The sequence below is a fragment of the Solea solea genome, chromosome 17 (assembly GCF_958295425.1).
Source record: "Solea solea chromosome 17, fSolSol10.1, whole genome shotgun sequence".
Lineage (NCBI taxonomy): Eukaryota > Metazoa > Chordata > Actinopteri > Pleuronectiformes > Soleidae > Solea > Solea solea.
The window spans coordinates 23,148,421-23,170,753 of record NC_081150.1 but is presented as its reverse complement, the minus strand read 5'-3'; the positions used below and the strand labels follow the sequence as shown (position 1 = coordinate 23,170,753).

The window sequence follows — 22,333 nt, the reverse complement described above, 5'->3', positions numbered from 1 at the left end:
CCCCTGTGTAGATATAGAGTATGTGTGTATATATGTTCATTAATGTGAACCCCCTCCTTGTGTGTGTGTGTATATATATATATGTATATGTATATGTATATGTGTGTATATGTATATGTGTTCATCAATGTGAATATAAAAACGATTAATCAAAATCAGTTAAATGTTAGTGCTCTTTATTCAGAAAACCCTCATGTCACATCTGCATTTCAGGATCTGGCTCAGACAAACATTAAGTGTGAAATATAAATATTTCAATATTTATCAACACAGTAACAGTGTTACACACATTACTAGCTGTAAACAATCAGCATTAGAAAAACACATACGTTGGTTTGGTGCTTACTTATATCCTAAACATAAGGAGTAAACATTAATAATCATCACTTTAAAAGTTACACGTTTTTGGTGTGTGTGAGTGTGAATGGGTGAATAAGAGGCATTAACTTAAAGCACTTTGTAGAAAGGCGCTTTATGAAGTTCAGTCCATTTCCTTTTATTAGTTTACTGGCAGATCTGCCACATCCAATATGGCGGATACGCTGACGTACCGCAGGAACGGACCAACCTGCTCAATGAGGCGTCTACGTATATATGTCTATGGTGGTGAGCCCCTTGATGTTCGGGTCAACTCAATTAATGCCTTTTAGGCTGCAGAGGAACATATATTTGGCAGGACTTACTCCTGATGTTACTGTGCAGTGTCTATAATACGAAGGTGGTGGATTGATGTGCATGGAGAGGTTATTGTGTTAACTATGTTGTTATTATTAAGAGCTGATTATAAATCCTGTAGTATGTGATGTTTGTAATTGCAGTATTAGGTGAGACTCGCCATTCTTATTCTTGGGTCCTCCAGAACCACACACACACACGCGTATTTGAGCTGAGTGCATGTTGCTCTTCATTCACCGTCTGCCTGTAACTCACCTGTGCCTGCAACTATTCAGTAAACTGAACAAACTGAACTGTCATCTCCTGTCATTGTGTCCTGATCGACGCCCCGGGGGCGAATAGAGCATAACTCCTCAAAGAAACAGTCCTTTTAACCAAGTCTATCCAACACAAAGTGTAACTTAACGTCGTGGTAGAGAAACCTAACTGCTGTTTAGGCTGTCTTATTGGCTGTCAACTTTCTGCTCTGTCTCTGCTGTATCGACTGTACATAATCTTTCCTGTTTTACATCTGTCTCTTTTTCCATATGTTTGAAGATTCCAACTTGACCTTCCTGAACACTCTGATTGACAAATTTCATTGAGGAACACCTCATTTGTTATTTGTCATTAGGTTAGTATAGGATTACAGCAATTCTATTAGCAGTCCATTCCCTCCTTGCCTCATTCTTATCTTTTGTTTTGTCCAGGATGACAGGATGTCAGGAGGGAACATTTTGGGAGAGTAGGAAAGGAATTGGCAAATGAACTGGGAGTCTTAGCGGTGAGAATAAGCCCCACAATAGTCTGTAGTCCAGCAACACCATTATGGATGCTTGAGGGCCCAAAAATAGACTGGCATCTGTTAGAAATTAAAAGAAAAGGAAAGGGTCAAATAGATTTGGTAGGTGCGTTTGAACGTCATGTAATGGGAGAGTATGGAGACTTTGTGCTGATATATACAGATGGGGCTAGGGAACCTGAAACAGGAGTGACAGGATTTGGGGTGGCTGTGCCAGAGAGGAGTGTGCACCCTTGACGGTCTACAAATGTTGCTGGAAACTGGCAAAACAGGTTCATTAAGGAGACAATCCTTTACTAGTCTCCCATAGAAAACCACGTCACCATAGTATCACGCAGGCTTGTTGTGATGACTCCGCCCACTTTGAGGAGGCGCTATGAAGTCATGGAAAACAACATGCTGATACTAGTCGAGTCGATTAGAGTAAAGTTGAGATCAGAGCAGTTATTTGATCACATTCATCACATTTCCTTCAGATGAGACTTGAGAAAACTTTGGTCCGTGGTTTGTTTCCTGTTCAGCAGCAGAATCACTTCACAGACGTTCAGCAGCTTCATGACGATCATTTCCTGCTTTCACAAGGTAACGAAATTAAACTCATCTCATCACACGTGACTTTGAGTGGACGTGATGTTTTTACTGTGAAGCTCATGAATCTCACGTCACTGACTCTTGTTCAGTGACTGAGGTTTTTACACAGAATGAATTGACCCTGTAGTGACTTAGAGAGGCTTAAATGTCTGGTGTAATACTACAAACTTGTCTTATTATGGGATGTGAACATGTCCTGGTTCCTCTGAACGTGAAGAAGGCCCAACCCTTTTGAAGCAGCTCTGCTGACACAGTATAAATGCTGACATCTGCTGGTCGACATGTGATATTACACACTGGAATCACGTGGATGCTCATAAGCCACGAGCTGAACTTCTGTATGGTCTTAATTCACTGAGTGATGGTTTGACATCAAACATATTTAAATGTAACATCTATAAACACAAACTCTTGTTAACGACCAGATGTTGTTTGGAGCTCAAACGTCACCTGGTTGTAACAAAAGACTTTTCTACAAGTTCACTGTGTTTGTTTTTGTAGAGAGAGTCGTGTTCCTTTGTCACAGCTAAAGAATCAATCATGGAGTAAAAGTGACAGCTACAGTGAAAAGTGGAATTTCCTGTTCAATAATTCCTAAGATATGAACTCGTTTTCTTTTACTTTGACCTTTGTCTGAAAAGTGGATCCTCTCTCAGCTAACTTGGCTAGTGCTGCTAACTGCAAAACAATCACTTCCCTGTTACAGAGCCATCATGTTATTATGACTTAACTCCGCCTCCTCTGACTCACTCTGTCTCCATCAGCTGTTTAGTTTATTTCACATATAAACAATATAAAAAAACACATAGACGATAACACATAAAAGTACATGTGACGTGCAGCAGAAACACGGATTGAAAAAGAAATGCACTGAAAATGAAAAAGTTGTAACTTTTTGTCGACGTGATGTTTTTACTGTGAAGCTCATGAATCTCACGTCACTGATTCTGTTGTTCAGCGACTAAAATGTTTGGAAATCACTGGTTTAGAGGACATTTGTGCTTTTGGTGAAAGAGAAGTTCTGCTGGACTCAAAGATCAGATAGTGACTGATCATTTTATGTTTCCGGTGAAAACAGATTACAGCCATTGTAGGTGAAACAAAAGGATCCAGAGGACGAGGTCATATTTTGATAAGATTTAAGATTAAGAGACTAAAGTTAAATTAAACGTTTATCCTCAATCGTCACAATTAACGACGTCTCTTCAAAGTCCAGATGTTTAACATACATATGTATCTATCTATTGGGCAGCTTCTTACCTGACCACCAGAGGGCGGGCTCTTCTGTTAAACCAGTGGACTCACCTGCAGTGAAGGGCTGTAAAGTGTGATGCAAACAGCGTCTTGAGGGAGTTGTGAGTCGAGCTGTGACGTTCACGAACGAGTCAAATCTTTTTAACGGCTCTTTGAAATGAACCAGTAACTGAGTGACTGACAGTCCATTATTAGCATAAACCAATGGGCTGTGCCGATTGTTCAGTCAGTCAATGAGGGTCATGTCGGCCAATTCTGTGGTTAAAAAAAGTCTTCTTGCTGACCAGCCCACATTAGGTCAATGTGGTCCACCCATGTTAGCAGAACTTGTAATGAGCGAGTTTTATTCTCCCAGCAGGTGGCGCTCTGCTATGAATCAGATCAGGAAGAGGAAGCTCTCTAAAACCACTCTGTGTGAGGAACATGAGGGTCAGAGGTGAGATGAGGATCTCATGGATCATGTGACTCGTCTCCATGTCACAGCTCAGTGTTTTATTTACACATCATGTGTTTGTAGGAGGATCCATCAACAGAGATCAGACTCTGCTGGACCTGGACCCAGCTGTGTGTCCATGAAGAGTGACCAGTCCATGGATGAAATTTTGAACTTCAAACGAGAACAGAGGTCAGATGATGGAGGGTGGAGGTCTTCACAGGTCAACAACTCAAATGATCCACCATGTAGCACCAGAGACACCTAATATTTGAGAATTCAGACCCAGACCCTAACAGACCCAAGACATTCTGGACCCAAGTCCCAAACAGACCCGTCCCCATTTAATCTCAGATCTGGACCCATGAAAAAATAAGAAATGTTGAATAATTGTGGAACAGTCCTGGCTCATGTGCTTGGGTTTGGGTAAAGTGATCTGACTGAAGATGTGGAAGTCTTAAATGTGTTAATCAGTGTAGTGTTTGACACCATCTGGGTCACACTCAACCATTTCTGACACAAACCTGTTTTCCTTGTGTCTCCTGATACTGTAGATCATTAATGAGATCAATCACAGCAGATGTTGTATTTACATGTCATGTCCTGTGTTTGTAGGAGGATCCATCAACAGGGACCAGACTCTGCCAGACCTGAACCTGGACCCAGCTGTGTGTCCATGAAGAGTGACTGGTCTATAGATCGTATTATTAACTTCAAGGATGGACAAAAACATGGTGAACTGATGTAAGAATTTCACACATAGTAACACACACTTACATGATCCTCCACCAGGGGGAGCCTGTCTAGTCCAAAACATGTTGAATCCAGAAAAACACTCTTCTTCTCTTTGGTGGACCAATGTTGTTTTTCTGTCTCCACTAAACGTCTTCAGCCTGTCCTCGTCTCTGAATACGTTTCCAGCAGTAAATCTAGTCAGAGTCCGTGATTGGTCAGGGACTCATGGACAAGCCTCTCTGATTGTGTCTTTGAGACTTCACACATAACAAACACTGGAGACTGTCCTTCAGGGACTTTTGTCTTCAACCTGTCAAACTCATGTCATGTGAACTTGGCTGAAGAAGAATCGTAGGTGCAGCACATTGAAAACCTGGTAGAAACAAATGATTGTTTAGTAAATGAAACTGAATCTTTTCTCCTCAGAGTTGATCAGCAGAGGACAGAGGTTCTCAGTGGTCAGTCTGTCCAGCAGCATGGAGCAGACCTGGACTCCATATTTAAGGTGTGTAAATGTACAAACATGACACTACTGTTAATACTAAAGCAGATTCCTGGGGCCTCATGTATAAACCGTGCGTACGCACAAAAAGACGGCGTACACTTGCTTTCACGCACAGACGGCATGTATAAAAATGTACTTGGCGTGGAAGTTTGCGCATCGCAGCGCAAACTCTCGAGCTGCCGTGAGAATTTGCCGAGAGCTCCGCAAACTCTTGTCAGGTGGAGACGCTGCAATATTAAGCTCTGAAACTTATCCCAGTGTTTAAAAATAATATTATTAATGTGTCTACAGTGACAAACATGAATTTTCTGTGACAAACAATACTGATACACCACGTACGTTTGAACATATGTGGATAACATCAGAGAGGACACTGAAGACGAAACTGATCCTGTGCGCGAACACACACTATTATAGCAGCTCAGCCTAAAACTTCCGCTACTGAGGTTTCTAACTCCGGATAACCTGGTTGAAGCGCTTTGCCTTGGCGATCGCTCTTTTGAACTTCTCAGATTGAATGTCCACGCTGTTTGTTTAGTTGCAATATTTTGGCTTTATTGCTGTGCGTTTTCTTTGCATAAGGAAATTCCATCAAACAATCCAATATGTATCATGAGAAGCGTCTCCGCGGTACAGCGGTCGAAAACCGTTTGCCCTTCCGGTTCACAAACCTGACAATGACAGTGATAATACCACCTATATACACCTGAGCTCCCCCCTCTGAGAGCACAGCGACCCCCCACACACATTGAGTGAATTACACCAAACCTCATTACACAATCAAACACATTCGGCTCCTATACACCGGCCCCTAATTGTTAATGGCAGCCTGACATAACAATTCAAACACAACAAGACAGGAGCAAATAATGTGTTGATTAAAGTACAGTACAGACAAATCTATATTCCATGTACCAAACAAAGTTTCGTCACTGGCCTTTCAATAATGTTGGCCCTTGTCTGTAACCTCACGGAACGCACCAGCCCTTGTTTATCTGGAAAAACCTCCAGAACCCTGCCAAGCAGCGATGAGAGGTTTGATTGGCTCTCTGTCAGTCTGTCCACTTCTGTTTTCAGCTGCAGATTCTCTTGCTGCAGAAGCCGATTCTTCTGAGTCTCCTGGTTTAATTCCTCCTTCTCCTTCTGACCACGCCCTTCATGCTCGTCCCATTTCTCCTCCTGCTGCACCAAAACACAATACTTGTTGTGCAGCGTCCTGTGTTCATTCTCTAGTGCCCTCTGTTTGCCTTTCAACGATGCATGCTGACTGATCAGCTGCTCATACTTGTGCGCTTGCCTTTCGTGAACGCTCAGCAAGCGTTCGTGGTCACTGAGCACACTTTCTCGAGCCCGCCATGCCTCCTCACACTGTCGCTGCCACGACTCTACCTCCGTCTCCAAGGCTGTGACTTGACCTTGCAGCACAGCATTCTGGGCCGTCAGAGACACACTCTGAGAGGAGAGTGTGGAGTTCTCCACCTGCAGTTTTGCCGTTTGTGTGAGTAAGCCTGAATTCTGTTCCTGTAGGGTGGTGGTGTGTCGCTGCAGTGCCACCATCTGGTTGTTAAGAGAAGTGTTCTGGTTCTCCAACTGCTTGATCTGGTCCTTCAACAGGCTGCTCTCTGTCTGCAGAGAGGCATTACTCTTCTCTACATCAATGAGATGATCTTTGATTCGCAGAAGCTCAGCAGTGGCTGACCCTTGACTCCTGTCACCTGAGAACTGCCGGGAGGTGTTTTTCTGCTCTTCCTCTTTCTGACTCAGGGCATTAACTGTCTTATGAGCAGTGGTTAGCTCGGCACGCAGTGCAACATTGAGTGCTTTGCTCTCCTGAAGCTACTTATTCAGAGTGCAGATTTTCTCCTCCTTTATCTTCATTGACTGTTGGACAGTTTCCTCCAGTCGAGACTCAAGTAGCCTGTACCTGCTGTCGTCCAGCGTTTCTTCGAGCTTGCACACAGAAATCCTGTTCACCATCGCCAAGGGCAGCTCCACCTCCGAAGCACCACTGTTTCCATTCAGTGGTCCGTTAACAACCCATCCAAGCACTGTCTTTAAAGCATATGGGCCATTCCCGCTACTGTTAATGACCTCCCAGGGTTCTAAAATCCTGGGAGCGTTGGTTCCAAATAACAGGTCGACGTTTGCTTTTATGTTTGGGATGTTTACCTTGGACAAATATGGCCACTTTGCCAGTTCTTCGGATGTCACCATGTTGTTAACATTGACTAGCATTTGTGTTTGTGTGAGAACCTCTGGGAGAATATGAAAGTCATTGCTGTCCAGATTAGATACCTCCAAGCCAATTAATGAATATGCTGAAACCACTGTTTTCTGCCCCATCGTGCTCAACAGGAAGTTGTTTTTTCTCCCTGGGATGTTTAGCTTCCGCATTAGTTGTTCTGAGCAGAATGTGACTGAACTTCCTGGGTCCAAAAAGGCATAAGTTTTTATTATGTGATTTCCCTTTGCACTTTTGACCTTCACAGGCAGGATAGATAACACACACCGGTCCTTACCGGCCCCTGTATATCCACATGTTTTAGGTGAAGTTGGCTGGTGAGATGTTTCAGACTTTTCCGGGGCTGGTTGCCTTTTAATATGAAGCCCAGTAGGATGGGTTTGACTACATATTTTACATGTCAAGCGATCTTCACAGTCACAACTCATGTGTCCCACACATAAACACGCAAAACAAACCCCCCTTTGCCTCAGAATCTCAATCTTTTCCTTGTGCTTCCAACCCTTGAACTGTTTGCAGTCCTCCAAAGAATGGCTACGAGCACAGCAAAGGCATTCAGTCTTTTCTGGGCCTGCTGTGGGCTCCTCAACCTTTTCCGGCGCTTCCATAGATGTTATGGTGGTGGCCATGACATTTCCTTTCCTAATGTATCGAGGTTGTGCTTTAAACCCAGTGACAAACTTTATCCCAGCAACACCAGATGACTCCTGTATCTCACCAAACAAAGAGTCAGAAATAAACCTGACACGACGCTCAATGAACATGACCATATCCATGAAGCAAGCTGGTTGATTGGTTGTCTCCATTATGTCATGGGCTATGGTCCTCCATTGCTCCCTCATTCTGAATGGCAGCTTTGACACAATGGCTCTTATATTTACTGGCATATTCAGTTCCTGCATGTACTGAAGCTCTTCCATTACATTGCAGCATCCACGCAGAAATAAGGAATAGGCTTGCAGAGTTCTTACGTCCTCAGATTTAATTGTCTGCCAGGCCAGAGCCTTTTCCATATAAGCACTTGCGATTTTGTACTGATTTCCAAAATGTTTCTGGAGAAGTTCCTTTGCCACTGCATAACCACGCTCTGGAGCCATATGCTGGCAGCTTCCCACCAGTTCACGTGGCTGTCCTCTTGTGAACTGTTCCAGATAGTACAAACAATCCGCTTGTCCTGCCTTTTCCTCTACTCCTTGCTCAAAGGCTTTGATGAACGTCCTGTAATGGAGAGGGTCCCCCTCAAATGTGGGAATATCTCATGGTGGCAGTGTCATCATATGCTGTTGCTGTACTAGAGCTGCTGTTATTTCATTTTGCCTTTGCATTATGGTAAGTATGTCAGGTGGACTTTGGCCAATGTGGTGTTGTTGCATGGGTTGAACAGTTGATGACTGGTGTTGAAAATGCAGCAATGTTTCAGATATGTTGACCTGTTGCTGCTCTTTTTGGCTGCACTGGTGCATTGAAGCAGCTTGGACCCATTGCTCAGTTTCCTTGGGTGGTAGTGACCATTTTGACAGTTCATTTTGTGTTGATTTCCATGCAACAGGACGGTACGTCTTTGCCATAGGGTTCAACGTGGTGACAGAGTTTTCAAGCCTTTTCCTTTTCTCCTTTTCCAAATAGGAATTCATGCCATTGCTGTGTGCTTGAGAAGAACCTCTCCGCTCTGAAGCCTGTAATACAGCCAGCTTAGCAGTGGATGCAGCTATTTCAGCTTGTAAATCAAGCTGTTCTCTTTTCCTTTTCAGCTGCTGTTCCTGTTCCTCCAAGTCATGCTTTTCTTTTAAAGCTGCAGCTAGAGCAACAAGCGCTGCCCTTTCTGCTTCAACCTTTATGGCTGCAGAGGATACAGTACTTGATCTTGCACTACTACGGCTCCTATGGCTCGAGTGCTTACTAATATTTGAAACACTGTCATTAGGATTAACTTCATCCACAACATTACCATTTTCGTTTGCAACACTGTCATCATTTGATACCCACATTTTTGTGTTAGCAATACACTCATTAATAGGCAACATTTTTGCCTTGAACCATATTTCATGTTTTTCCTTTTCCTCACATGGCAAAGAATCCAACAAATTATTATGCATGTATTTTGCTTCATAACAGACTTCCAACAATTCATCAAGAGCATCCTGTACCTTTGTTTTATCATGCTTTAGCATCAAATCTTGTATTGATTTTCTTATGATGGCTGTTTGATTTAACTTATTTTTTCTGCCAGACTGCAACCTGTCTAATTCATTAACAAGCGCCTTTGCAGTTAGTTTAACCACACGTTTTTGAGTTTGCGTTTCAATACCGCCAGCCACACTACTAGATGTAATAACATTTTGCACATTAGTCCCAGCAGCTTTAATTGTGTCCGACATAGCGCTGCTTCTTCTCATGATGAATAGTCAGTTCATAAACAGCCAGCAGCAATCAACGGATCCGACGCAAAGTTTATTGTCCCCCTCGCTTCGGCGACCAATGCATTGGGTTTATGCCCGGCGATGTGTGCACACAATTTGAATGGCCATTTACCGGTGTAGCGCTACACATACCTCCGTGCGTTGGGCGCCATGCGGTAGTTCCATGGTCTGATGGTCCGATGATCCGATGCTCCGATGCTCCAATGGTCCGATGATCCGATGCTCCACAGCCAGGTTCAGCTCCAGCACCGCCCTCCGGCGTCTCGATATCCACGTCCAGACGCTCTCCAAATTCTCCAAACCGCTTCCAGCAGCTCCCCCCATCTTGCGCTCTCGTGAGCGGGTGCGACGACGGCGTTCACGGGATCTGGACCTCCGGCGTTCTCTTCGTTCCGTACCAAACGTGCCGAAGTGTCCCACAAAGTTCCAACTGGTGCAGGTTTTTCGACTAACATTATAGCAGCTCAGCCTAAAACTTCCGCTACTGAGGTTTCTAACTCCGGATAACCTGGTTGACGCGCTTTGCCTTGGCGATCGCTCTTTTGAACTTCTCAGATTGAATGTCCACGCTGTTCGTTTAGTTGCAATATTTTGGCTTTATTGCTGTGCGTTTTCTTTGCATAAGGAAATTCCATCAAACAATCCAATACAGTCATGAGAAGCGTCTCCGCGGTACAGCGGTCGAAAACCGTTTGCCCTTCCGGTTCACAAACCTGACAATGACAGTGATAATACCACCTATATACACCTGAGCTCCCCCCTCTGAGAGCACAGCGACCCCACACACACATTGAGTGAATTACACCAAACCTCATTACACAATCAAACACATTCGGCTCCTACACACACACTACAAACCTGTGTGTGTGTGTGTGTGTGTGTGTGTGTGTGTGCGTGTGTGAGAGAGAGAGAGACTCACTTATTTACTTCGAGCAAATTACTGAAATTAATTTTCCACAGATGAATATTTTCTTTATGTAACACAGTGATGTAAACACAGCTGCTGACATGAACACATGAACACATGAACACATGTCAGTCTATAATGTTTTAAACACAAAATAAAGTTACAGACTCATTTGTTGTGAGAAAACAGGACTTGAATGTTGAGTAGAACATTTTCTTTATCCCATTTTAATCCACACGATAACGAAATAACTACGAAAAAGTTATTCCTCCACCGCTGCGCCTTTCATCGGAAGAGAAAGGCGCAGCATCCACAACACAATCAGTGACAGTAATGAATGGTTACATGGAGTAACTCCGTGAACTCTGTCTGCTTATTTTGTGCGTAATGTGTGTAGATGATGACGTGTGACACTTATAGATTGTTGAAATAATCTGTAAATTCAGCTCACATGGATCAGTCATGTCTAAACATACATGTTACACCAGAAAAAAACATGCACAGGATCAACTATCAATGCACAGCCAGTTTTTTAAGCATCAATATTAATATGAGAGCAGTCGCTGTGACCCTGACATGTAGTTCCTTTGTGTTTATCACTAATTCTAAATGAAACGACCAAAATACTTCAAAATATATAAAATAGAAAAAAAGGACTTCACTCTGTCACTGATCATCTGAGGTTAAACTTCACATGTTCTGTTCCAGCTGTTGGAGGAGAACATCATCTGCTTTGTGAAGAACGAGCTGAAGAAGATCCACAAGGTTCTGGATACAGATCACACAGAAGTCTCAGAGAGTCAGAGGGAGGATGAGGAGCAGAGGAGCAGCAGAGAGGCCTTTCTGAAGATCACAGAGGACTTCTTAAGGAGGATGAAGCAGGAGAAGCTAGCTAATAGTAAGAGGACTTTTAATGTGAAAGGAAGAACATCTTATTTTCTCAATGATCCACTCACTGATTTATTTTCTTGTGTTCTGTCAGAAATCAGAGCTCCAGCTTGTCGACGTGAACTCAAATCAAACCTGAAGAAGAAGTTCCAGTGTTTGTTTGAGGGCGTGGCTAAAGCAGGAAACCCCACCCTTCTGAATGAGATCTTCACAGAGCTCTACATCACAGAGGGAGGGACTGGAGAGGTCAATGAAGAACATGAGGTCAGACAGATTGAAAGAGCTTCCTGGAAACCAGACAGACCAGAAACATCCATCAAACAAGAAGACATCTTTAAAGCCTCAGCTGGAAGAGACGGACCAATCAGAAGAGTGATGACAAAGGGCGTGGCTGGCATTGGGAAAACAGTGTTAACACAGAAGTTCACTCTGGACTGGGCTGAAGACAAAAGCAACCAGGACGTACAGTTCATGTTTCCCTTCACCTTCAGAGAGCTGAATGTGCTGAAAGAGAAGAAGTTTAGTTTGGTGGAACTCATCCATCACTTCTTCACTGAAACCAAAGAAGCAGGAATCTGCAGGTTTGAAGACTTTAAGGTGGTCTTCATCTTTGATGGTCTGGACGAGTGTCGACTTCCTCTGGACTTCCACAACACTGAGATCCTGACCGACGTCACAGCGTCCACCTCAGTGGACGTGCTGCTGACAAACCTCATCAGGGGGAAACTGCTTCCCTCTGCTCGCCTCTGGATAACCACACGACCTGCAGCAGCCAATCAGATCCCTCCTGACTGTGTGGACATGGTGACAGAGGTCAGAGGGTTCACGGACCCACAGAAGGAGGACTACTTCAGGAAGAGGTTCAGACATGAGGAGCAGGACAGAAGGATCATCTCCCATATCCAGACATCACGAAGCCTCCACATCATGTGCCACATCCCAGTCTTCTGCTGGATCACTGCAACAGTTCTGGAGAACATGCTGAAAACCAGAGATGGAGGAGAACTGCCCAAGACCCTGACTGAGATGTACATCCACTTCCTGGTGGTTCAGTCCAAAGTGAAGAGGGTCAAATATGATGGAGGAGCCAAGACAGATCCACACTGGAGTCCAGAGAACAGGAATATGATTGAGTCTCTGGGGAATCTGGCTTTTGAGCAGCTGCAGAAAGGAAACCTGATCTTCTATGAATCAGACCTGACAGAGTGTGGCATCGATATCACAGCAGCTTCAGTTTACTCAGGAGTCATCACTCAGATCTTTAAAGAGGAGAGAGGCCTGTACCAGGACAAGGTCTTCTGCTTTGTCCATCTGAGTGTTCAGGAGTTTCTGGCTGCTCTTCATGTTCATCTGACCTTCATCACCTCTGGAACAAATCTGTTGTCAGAACCAACAACGAGCCAGTTGACCAGACCGTTTAGAAAAAAACCCAAACTGAATCATCTGCACCAGAGTGCTGTGGACGAGGCCTTACTGAGTCAAAATGGACACCTTGACTTGTCCCTCCGCTTCCTCCTGGGTCTTTCACTGGAGACCAATCAGAAGCTCTTAAGAGGTCTACTGACACAAACAGGAAGTGGTTCACAGACCAATCAGAAAACAGTTGAGTACATCAAGAAGAAGATCAGTGAGAATATGTCAGCAGAGAGAAGCATCAACCTGTTCCACTGTCTGAATGAACTGAACCATCGTTCTCTTGTGGAGGAGATCCAAGAGTCCCTCACATCAGGACGCCTGTCCACAGAGACACTGTCTCCTGCTCAGTGGTCAGCTCTGGTCTTCATCTTACTGTCATCAGGAAAAGATCTGGAAGAGTTTGACCTGAAGAAATACTCTGCTTCAGAGGAGGCTCTTCTGAAGCTGCTGCCGGTGGTCAAAGCCTCCAACAAAGTTCTGTACGTGGATCAGTACATAAATATTAATAAGACATATTGTAAATGGCACAAGACAAACATGTTTAACCTTTTGTTCATCACTGTCTTCCTCCTCAGACTGAGTGGCTGTAACCTCTCAGAGAGAAGCTGTGAAGCTCTGTCCTCAGTCCTCAGCTCTGTGTCCTCTCGTCTGAGACACGTGGACCTGAGTAACAATGACCTGCAGGATTCAGGAGAGAAGCTGCTGTGTAATGGACTGAAGAGTCCTCACTGTACTCTGGAGACTCTCAGGTTGGTGCTCAGCTGATTTATATGGACAATTCTACTCTGATTATTTTTTTAATTACATATGTGAATAGATTTTCTTGAACTCCTCCTCAGAATGAGTGGCTGTAAACTCTCAGAGAGAAGCTGTGAAGCTCTGTCCTCAGTCCTCAGCTCTGTGTCCTCTCGTCTGAGACACGTGGACTTGAGTAACAACGACTTGCAGGATCAAGGAGTGAAGCTGCTGTGTGATGGACTGAAGAGTCCTTACTGTTCTCTGGAGACTCTCAGGTCAGAACTCTGACTCGGACTTTTTGCTTCTTTAGGTTCTTGTTGATGAAGATGTTTTTTCTGAATCACTGAGTTCATCATATCTTCTTAACTCCAGTCTGTCAGGTTGTCTGGTCTCAGAGGAAGGATGTTCTTCTCTGACCTCAGCTCTGAACTCCAACCCCTCCCATCTGAGAGAACTGGACCTGAGCTACAATCATCCAGGAGACTCAGGAGAGAAACTGCTGTCTGCTGGACTGAAGAGTCCTCACTGGAGACTGGACACTCTCAGGTATTCTCCTCTTCCTCCTCCTCCTTCCTCTTCATGTTCATCAGCAGTATTCAAACTTGTCAGCAGGTTCAGGTTGAAGATGTCCTGTTATTATGTTTTCCTCTGTCAGTGAGTATAACCAAACATTAGTGACACTTTTTAAACACCTCGTGAGAACGAGTGAATGTCACGTAGTTCAGCCTGAGAAACGACCAGAACCATGAACTGGACAGATCATCTGCACAGAGTAGCAGCATCATGTGAGAAGTCCTGGTACTGGGTACAGAACAGTCCTGGTCCACTTCAAACAGTCTATGGTCAAACTAAAGTAAAGATGTCTTTATTCTGTGGTGTTTGTAGTGAGTTGTGTACGAGATGTTCGTCATCTAACAGCTACAATGAAGTTGTTCTTCATTCTTCATTCAACGGTGAAAACACACAAGTTTTGGAAGCAGCAGTAACAGCGACGAGCCACGAAAGCACTAGAAACTAGGTATCGATTCAAGCAAGCGATCAAACAACCGTAATTCAAATACAAAGTTTATGGTTTTTAGACCCACAATAATGCGATTTGAAACACTGTAAAAAATACAAATGAAATCCCTCTATTTCATCTATTTTCTTTGTTTACTTGGTTTGTGCTGGGCCAACTTGTTGCTGGTTTACTCATGGTGGGTTTCAAATGTATAAACAGAAGTTGTCTTCTGTGTTGTCCACGTGGTGGCGCTGTTGAGTAAATGCGTAGCCTCCTGAAACTGTGGTCTCTGGTTCTGCAGACACCGGCCGTTTCTCAATATCCATACTTGTGCGTACTTGTGCGTACTTGCTTACTCCGGTACTGTTCAAGTGCTGTTCCAATTCTCAAGTAAGCGAACAGCGAGGACCCGGAAGTATTCTCGCTCCGCCCATTTTTACCAGGTATGCATTGGAGGTCACTTGAGCGTACTTGGGACGGCCATGTATCCCAGAATACTGAAGTATATGAACTAAGAAGAACACATTAACACAGCTAAAGTTTAATACTTAAATGTATTGATGATTGACATTAATAAGTAAACATGAGACAAGAGGGTCTCTGGGACACATGACAAGTCAGACCATACGTTTTACAATAGGCATCCTGTATAGGACAGGAAAACTATTCTGTTTTGAATATGGTTAGTTAGGAAATATAGATGTCTCTTGTTTGACTAAATGGTGATATTGTCCAATTTAAAGATCATGGGACAGTATGGTATATCCGGACCCAACTTGTTCTTCAAGTTGTTGCATTATGGAAACAGGAGAAAGGCGGGGGTCGAAACATGTGATGCCTGCAAATAAGAATGCTAGAAAATCTATATAAGGTTAGTTTTGCTTTTCTGAGGCAGAATTGTTCGGAGATTCGTCAAGAACACATTCTCCCGAGCTGCTGCAGAGCTTGGTTCTGACGCCTGACTTGTGACTAAATAAAATCCCTTTGTTCGGTACAAGTCCTGTGTCAGTGGGGTCTTCTCCTACATCATCAACTCATCACCTATCGTTCATAAGAAGAAGGAAGCCTGACAAAAACGACAAAAACGATAAGCTCCGCCTCTGCGGACGCTCGGCGCTCACTGTGCCCGGCACAGAGCAGCGTGACCTCGGCCTGTCCTGATGAAATGATCCGCTGGCTCAGACGTCGCTGTCATTAGATGCTCGGTGTGATCCATAGATTTGTTGTTGACGTGTTATTTTGTTTTTAATGGAAACGTTTTGACCTGACAGTTTAAAAGTTTGTATATTGTTAATGTTTTATTTATTTTAACTTTGAATGTTAGATTTTTATTAAAGTCGCACGGTCATTGTATCTGTATTTAAATATAATATGTAAATATTAGATATGTAGAGTAGTATATATTTGTACAAGTCATATTTATATATATATATATATATATATACAGTATATACTACTCTACAATGCTGTAATATATCTATTTTCCACATTGTATAATTTGTATTGTATATTTTATTAGAAATAAATTAATAAATGAAGTTAAATATTTAAAATGTAAAAATAATAACAACATATATATGCATTTATTAAAAGTATTTCATATGTTCATTTATCAACACCGTAGGTGGCGCTAATGAGGCTGCAGCACTGCAGCACTACAGCAGAACTACAGCAGAACAATACATACATACTTGCATACTTGAGTATTGAGAAACAACCACATACTTGTGTACTCCCGTACTTGGCAAGTATATACTCCCAGCGTACTTCTCAAGTATATACTTCCCAAGTAAGCAAGTACATACTTGCTTACTTGAGTATTGAGAAACAGCCACGTCTTCTCTTTGAAACACACCTGTCCTTGTAGTTCATCATTGTGTCCACCAGAGTGCGTCATTAAGACAACAGTTTGGACTCATGTTGGACAGAAACTCATTTAGACTGTTTCTTCCTCCAGGATGGACCATGCTGGAGAGCAGTGGTTAAAACCTGGTCTCATGAAGTGTAAGTATGGATTTAGAGGAAATAACAACATATCAGCTGATCATCAATAAACTGCAGCTGTGTCTCGTTGTCTTCATCAGATTCATGTGAACTGGAACTGGACACAAACACAATGCACAGAAACCTCAAACTGTCTGACGACAACAGGAAAGTGACCAATGTGACAGAATATCAGTGGTATCCTGATCATCCAGACAGATTTGAGTCCTGGTCTCAGCTGCTGTGTAGACCTGGTCTGACTGGTCGCTGTTACTGGGAGGTCGAGTGGAGAGGAGATGTTTATATATCACTGAGTTACAGAGGAATCAAGAGGAAAGGCAACAGTTCTGACATGTTTGGACATAATGATCAGTCCTGGAGTCTGTTCTGCTCTGATGATGATGGTTACTCTGTCTTTCACTGTGGGACACAAACACCCATCATGTCCTCTGTCTCTCATAGAGTATCAGTGTATGTGGACTGTCCTGCTGGGACTCTGTCCTTCTACAGCGTCTCCTCTGACTCACTGATCCACCTCCACACCTTCAGGACCACATTCACTGAACCGGTTTATCCTGGGTTCTGGGTCTGGGATGGTTCCTCAGTGTCTCTGTGTCCTCTGTAAGACATGAAGAGACAGCAGCTTCAGTGGTGGACGAGGTCAAAGCTCGTCTCAGTCATTCTTTGTTGAAACCATCAATAAATAAAGACTTAAAAAATCAACATGTCTGTCATTAACTGAGCTGCCGTCCTGCGCTGTGAGCGCCCCCTGCTGCTGAGAACCAGCCTGAAACACACAGGTTCACACACACTGAGATAAAAATAACAAAAAGTGAATGTTTGAAAATGAAATTAAAAGATACAGAAATAAAATCAATTAAAAATGAATAAATGCTTTATATAAAATAAAAAGAAAGAAGTCAAAATATTTTAAAATAAAATTCAAGGTTTTCAATCAAATAGAAAACAAAGTAAATAAAGATGTTAAGAGTTTGACTCTTTGTCTGAAGAACATCATCTTCTCACTGATGAGCCTTTCTGTCCCAGCATGCACTGCTTCTCCTCCTCCTCCTCTTCATGCTGCCTGACAACAGCGCCCCCTGCTGCGTGTGAGCAGAACAACACTCAGAGTTACGCACACACACACACACACACACACAGGGAAAATTAAACACACATGAGCAGATTATGCCATGAATGAGGAAGTGTGGTTTCTGCTGTGATGCAGGATTTCAAACACTGAAATGACAAAATAAGACATTTGAACTTAGTGATGGAGGCAGCAGTGTGTGTGTGTGAGTGTGTGTGAGTGTGTCCAGGTATTACTAATGTTGTGGGGACCTAAACCTGTTTACACAGTCACATTATGGGGACTTGTCCTCCTTGTGGGGACAAAAAGCAAGTCCCCATAACGTAAATTACTACATTTTAAGGTGAAGATATGTTTTAAGGTTAGGTTAGGGTTAGGGTTAGGATTAGGATTAGGCCAGTAGTAATTGTGGTTAAGGTTAGAGTAAGTCTCCAAGAAATGAATGTAAGTCAATGCAATGTCCCCTCAAGTCATGAATGTCGAACATGTGTGTGTGTGTGTGTGTGTGTGTGTGTGTATGTGTGTGTGGGAGAGTGGTAATTTGTCATTCTACATAACAAGACATACAGTAGTTGAGTGTGGAGGAGAAGTTGTAGAAAAAACTATTTAATAGTGTTTAATAAAAGAGGCTCTGTACCTGAGATATAATTCTGCAATATAATACGATGGGGTATATGTGCAACTCTGACTTCCGGCGAAAGGCTTTTACTTTGAAATCACACAGGAAGCCGGCTGTACGTTTGACCGCAGCTTAACAGTAAACAACCTCTCTCGCTTCATGCACAAGTTCACACAGCTCAGAATCCAGATTGGAGACGATTGTGTTTGGTAAGTGTCGCAGTATTTCTCATAAAATGCAACCTATTCAATCATTGTAGAGTTTTATGCCGTATGACGCGGTTTATTGATAAAAACTGTCCGTTAAGGATGCTAATCACACTCGTTAATTATATAGCAGCGTAGCTAAGTGCACGTGCCACGTGCTTGCAATTGGTTATGACGCGACGATCACGTGAGCTAACAATAGGGAGTTAGTAATATTGAGCTAGCAAAGTGGGAATTAAATGTTTCTTAACACAACAGATTTAGTCAAATTAAGTAATAGTTTGAAAAGTGAAGTGCTGTGATATGACCTGAAGTGCCAGAGTGGACATGGAATTTTTTTTTCCAAGCTTTTTAAATTTGCAGTCCCTCTGTTTGTCAAATGTCTAATTATAAGAAATAACATATTGTCAGTAATATTAGAATCGTATTATTTGACAATAAGTGAAGCTCGAGACTCTCTTATTTGTAGATATTTGTCTGCAGTTTGAAATGCCACCAAGGCTCAGTCCGACAAATGATGCCATCCATCATGTTCTCTCAAAGATGGATAAAACATCAAAACTGGAGGTGAAATACATAAATGCAGAGAAAGGTAAGACATTGTGAGATGTGGTATTTTGCATTTTAATTTCTACAAGTAATTGAGAATTTGAGTAGATGATATTTCCTGTTCCACTAAAAATGTCTTGTTGTTTTTAAAGGACGAGGAGTATTTGCCAGAAAGACATTCTGCTGTGGAGAATTTGTAGTGGAATACAGGGGTGATATGATCAATGATGCTGAAGCCCAAAGAAGACCAAAGATTTTCCACCCATCATGCACTGTCTTTTTTTTTTGCTTTCAAGTGGAGAGGAAAATGATGGTGGTAATTTGCAAATGAACTTTACTTTGTATGCAAAAAGAACAACTCAAAAAGAATGGACAATTGATCAAGTTGTACCATATGTTAACATTTATGTCAATAGCATTTCTATGTAGAGGAACTGTACATATGAATATGAAATGGGTTCACTCACTTTCCCTTCTTTTTGTCCTTCTAAGCATTGATGCCTCAAGAGAAGACAATTCATTGTCACTTATTACACAGCGCTAACCTAAAAATGATCAATTGTGGTTCAGGAATTGAAAAGATTTCCATATGAAATACTTGCAGGCAAGCACACATGCTGAACATGAGCCTTTTGTGGATGGTGCCCATGCTGATGTCCCTTCAGGACCACAGGTGGATGATGACGCCCATGACATCACCTCTAATGAACATTCTAATGAACAGGTACGTCATTCCAAGCCCCTAAAATGAATTCAGAGACTTATCCTGAACTCCTGTTGTTTCTGGCTTTGTTTAAGTTGGTCAATAGACATGGATAAGTGCATAATCATGTCATTTCTTATGAATCCTAAACTGTCAAACACTTGAATATAAGGCATGTAGATGGCTAATGATAATGGGATGTTCTGGACACAATTTTACCTTTGTAGAGATAGTCATCATCATCATCATCATCATCCTCCGCTTATCCGGGGCCGGGTCGCGGGGGCAGCAGTTTCAGTAAGGGACCCCAAACTTCCTTTTCCCGAGCCGCATTGACCAGCTCCGACTGAGGGATCCCGAGGCGTTCCCAGGCCAGAGTGGAGATGTAATCTCTCCACCTTGTCCTAGGTCTACCCCGAGGTCTCCTCCCAGCTGGACGTGCCTGATATACCTCCCTCGGGAGGCGCCCAGGGGGCATCCTCACCAGATGCCCGAACCACCTCAACTGGCTCCTTTCAACGTGAAGGAGCAGCGGTTCTACTCCGAGCTCCCCCCGGATGGCCGAGCTTCTCACCCTATCTCTAAGGGAAAAGCCAGCCACCCTCCTGAGGAATCCCATTTCGGCCGCTTGTACCCGCGATCTCGTTCTTTCGGTCATGACCCAACCTTCATGACCATAGGTGAGGATAGGAACGAAGACTGACCGGTAGATCGAGAGCTTTGCCTTCCGGCTCAGCTCCCTTTTCGTCACAACCGTGCGGTAAAGCGAATGCAGTACCGCACCAGCTGCTCCGATTCTCCGGCCCATCTCCGGCTCCCTCGTCCCCTCACTCGTGAACAAGACCCCGAGATACTTGAACTCCTTCACCTGGGGCAAGGAGTCATTCCCTACCCGGAGAAGGCAATCCACTGGTTTCCTGCTAAGAGCCATGGCCTCAGACTTCGAGGTGCTGATCCTCATCCCGACCGCTTCACACTCGGCCACGAACCGATCCAGTGAGCACTGAAGGTCACAGGCCGACGAGGCCATGAGGACCACATCATCTGCAAAAAGCAGCGACGTGATCTCAAGCCCGCTAAACCACAAACCCTCTCCCCCACGACTACGCCTCGATATCCTGTCCATGAAAATCACAAACAGGATTGGTGATAAAGCGCAGCCTTGGCGAAGGCCAACACCCACAGGAAACAGGCCTGATTTAGTGCCGAGAACCCTGACACAGCTCATACTTTGGGCGTATAGGGATTGGATGGCCCTAAGTAGTGCCCCCCTCACCCCATACTCCCGCAGTACCTCCCACAGTATCTCCCTGGGAACCCGATCATACGCCTTCTCCAGGTCCACAAAACACATGTAGACCGGTTGGGCGTACTCCCAGGCCCCCTCCAGGATCCCTGCAAGAGTAAAGAGCTGGTCCGTTGTTCCACGGCCAGGACGGAATCCGCATTGTTCCTCTTGAATCCGAGGTTCGACTACCGGTCGAACCCTCCTTTCCAGAACCTTGGAGTAAACCTTACCAGGGAGGCTGAGAAGTGTGATGCCCCGGTAATTGGCACACACTCTCAGGTCCCCCTTTTTGAAAAGGGGGGCCACCACCCCAGTTTGCCACTCCTTCGGCACTGACCCCGACCTCCACGCAATGTTGAAGAGACGTGTCATCCAAGACAGCCCCTCCACACCCAGAGCCTTCAGCATTTCTGGGCGGATCTCATCAACCCCTGGGGCCTTGCCACTGCGGAGTTGTTTAACCACCTCAGTGACCTCCCTCAGGGAGATTGACGATGATCCCCCATCAGCCTCCCTCTCTGCCTCCATCACAGAGGGTGCAGATGTCGGATTCAGGAGTTCCTCAAAGTGTTCCTTCCACCGTCCGGTTACCTCCTCAGTCGAGGTCAACAGTGTCCCATCCTTACTGTACACAGCTTGGATGGTCCCCCGCTTTCCCCTCCTGAGGCCCCGAATGGTTTTCCAGAAACGCCTTGGTGCCGACCGATAGTCCTTCTCCATGTCCTCTCCGAACTTCTCCCATACCCGCTGCTTTGCGTCTGCCACAGCAGAGGCTGCCGCTCTTCGAGCCTGTCGGTACCTTGCAACTGTCTCAGGAGTCCTCCGGGATAACATATCCCGGAAACACTCCTTCTTCAGTCGGACAGCTTCCCTGACCACCGGTGTCCACCACGATGTTCGAGGGTTGCCGCCCCTTGAGGCACCCAAAGCCCTGGAGCCACAGCTCTCCACTACAGCTTTTACAATAGAGTCTTTGAACACTGCCCACTCAGGTTCAATGTCCCCAGCCTCCACAGGGATACAGGAAAAGCTCCGCCGGAGGTGAGAGTTGAAGGCCTCTCGGACAGGGGCATCCTCCAGATGTTCCCAGTTCATCCGCACTACACGTTTGGGTTTACCAGGTCTATCCAGAGTCCTCCCCCATCCTCTGACCCAACTCACCACCAGATGGTGATCAGTTGACAGCTCTGCCCCTTTCTTCACCCGAGTGTCCAGAACATGCGGCCTTAGATCAGATGAAACGATCACAAAATCGATCATCGACCTTCGGCCAAGGACACTCTGGTACCAAGTACACTTATGAGCGTCCT

The 22,333-nt window shown here is 44.2% G+C and overlaps 1 protein-coding gene across 1 annotated transcript; it reads left to right on the top strand.

The window, feature by feature from the left end:
- Window positions 1-11,548: 11,548 nt before the first annotated feature.
- LOC131443510 (NLR family CARD domain-containing protein 3-like) lies at window positions 11,549-17,291 on the top strand (the record flags this gene model as incomplete). The annotated part of the gene is made up of 6 exons (XM_058613196.1): window positions 11,549-13,300; window positions 13,340-13,596; window positions 13,687-13,860; window positions 13,958-14,131; window positions 16,543-16,589; window positions 16,670-17,291. Coding segments are annotated over 6 exons (2,928 nt in total), but the record flags the coding sequence as incomplete, so codon positions are not given.
- Between the last annotated feature and the right edge of the window lie 5,042 nt (window positions 17,292-22,333).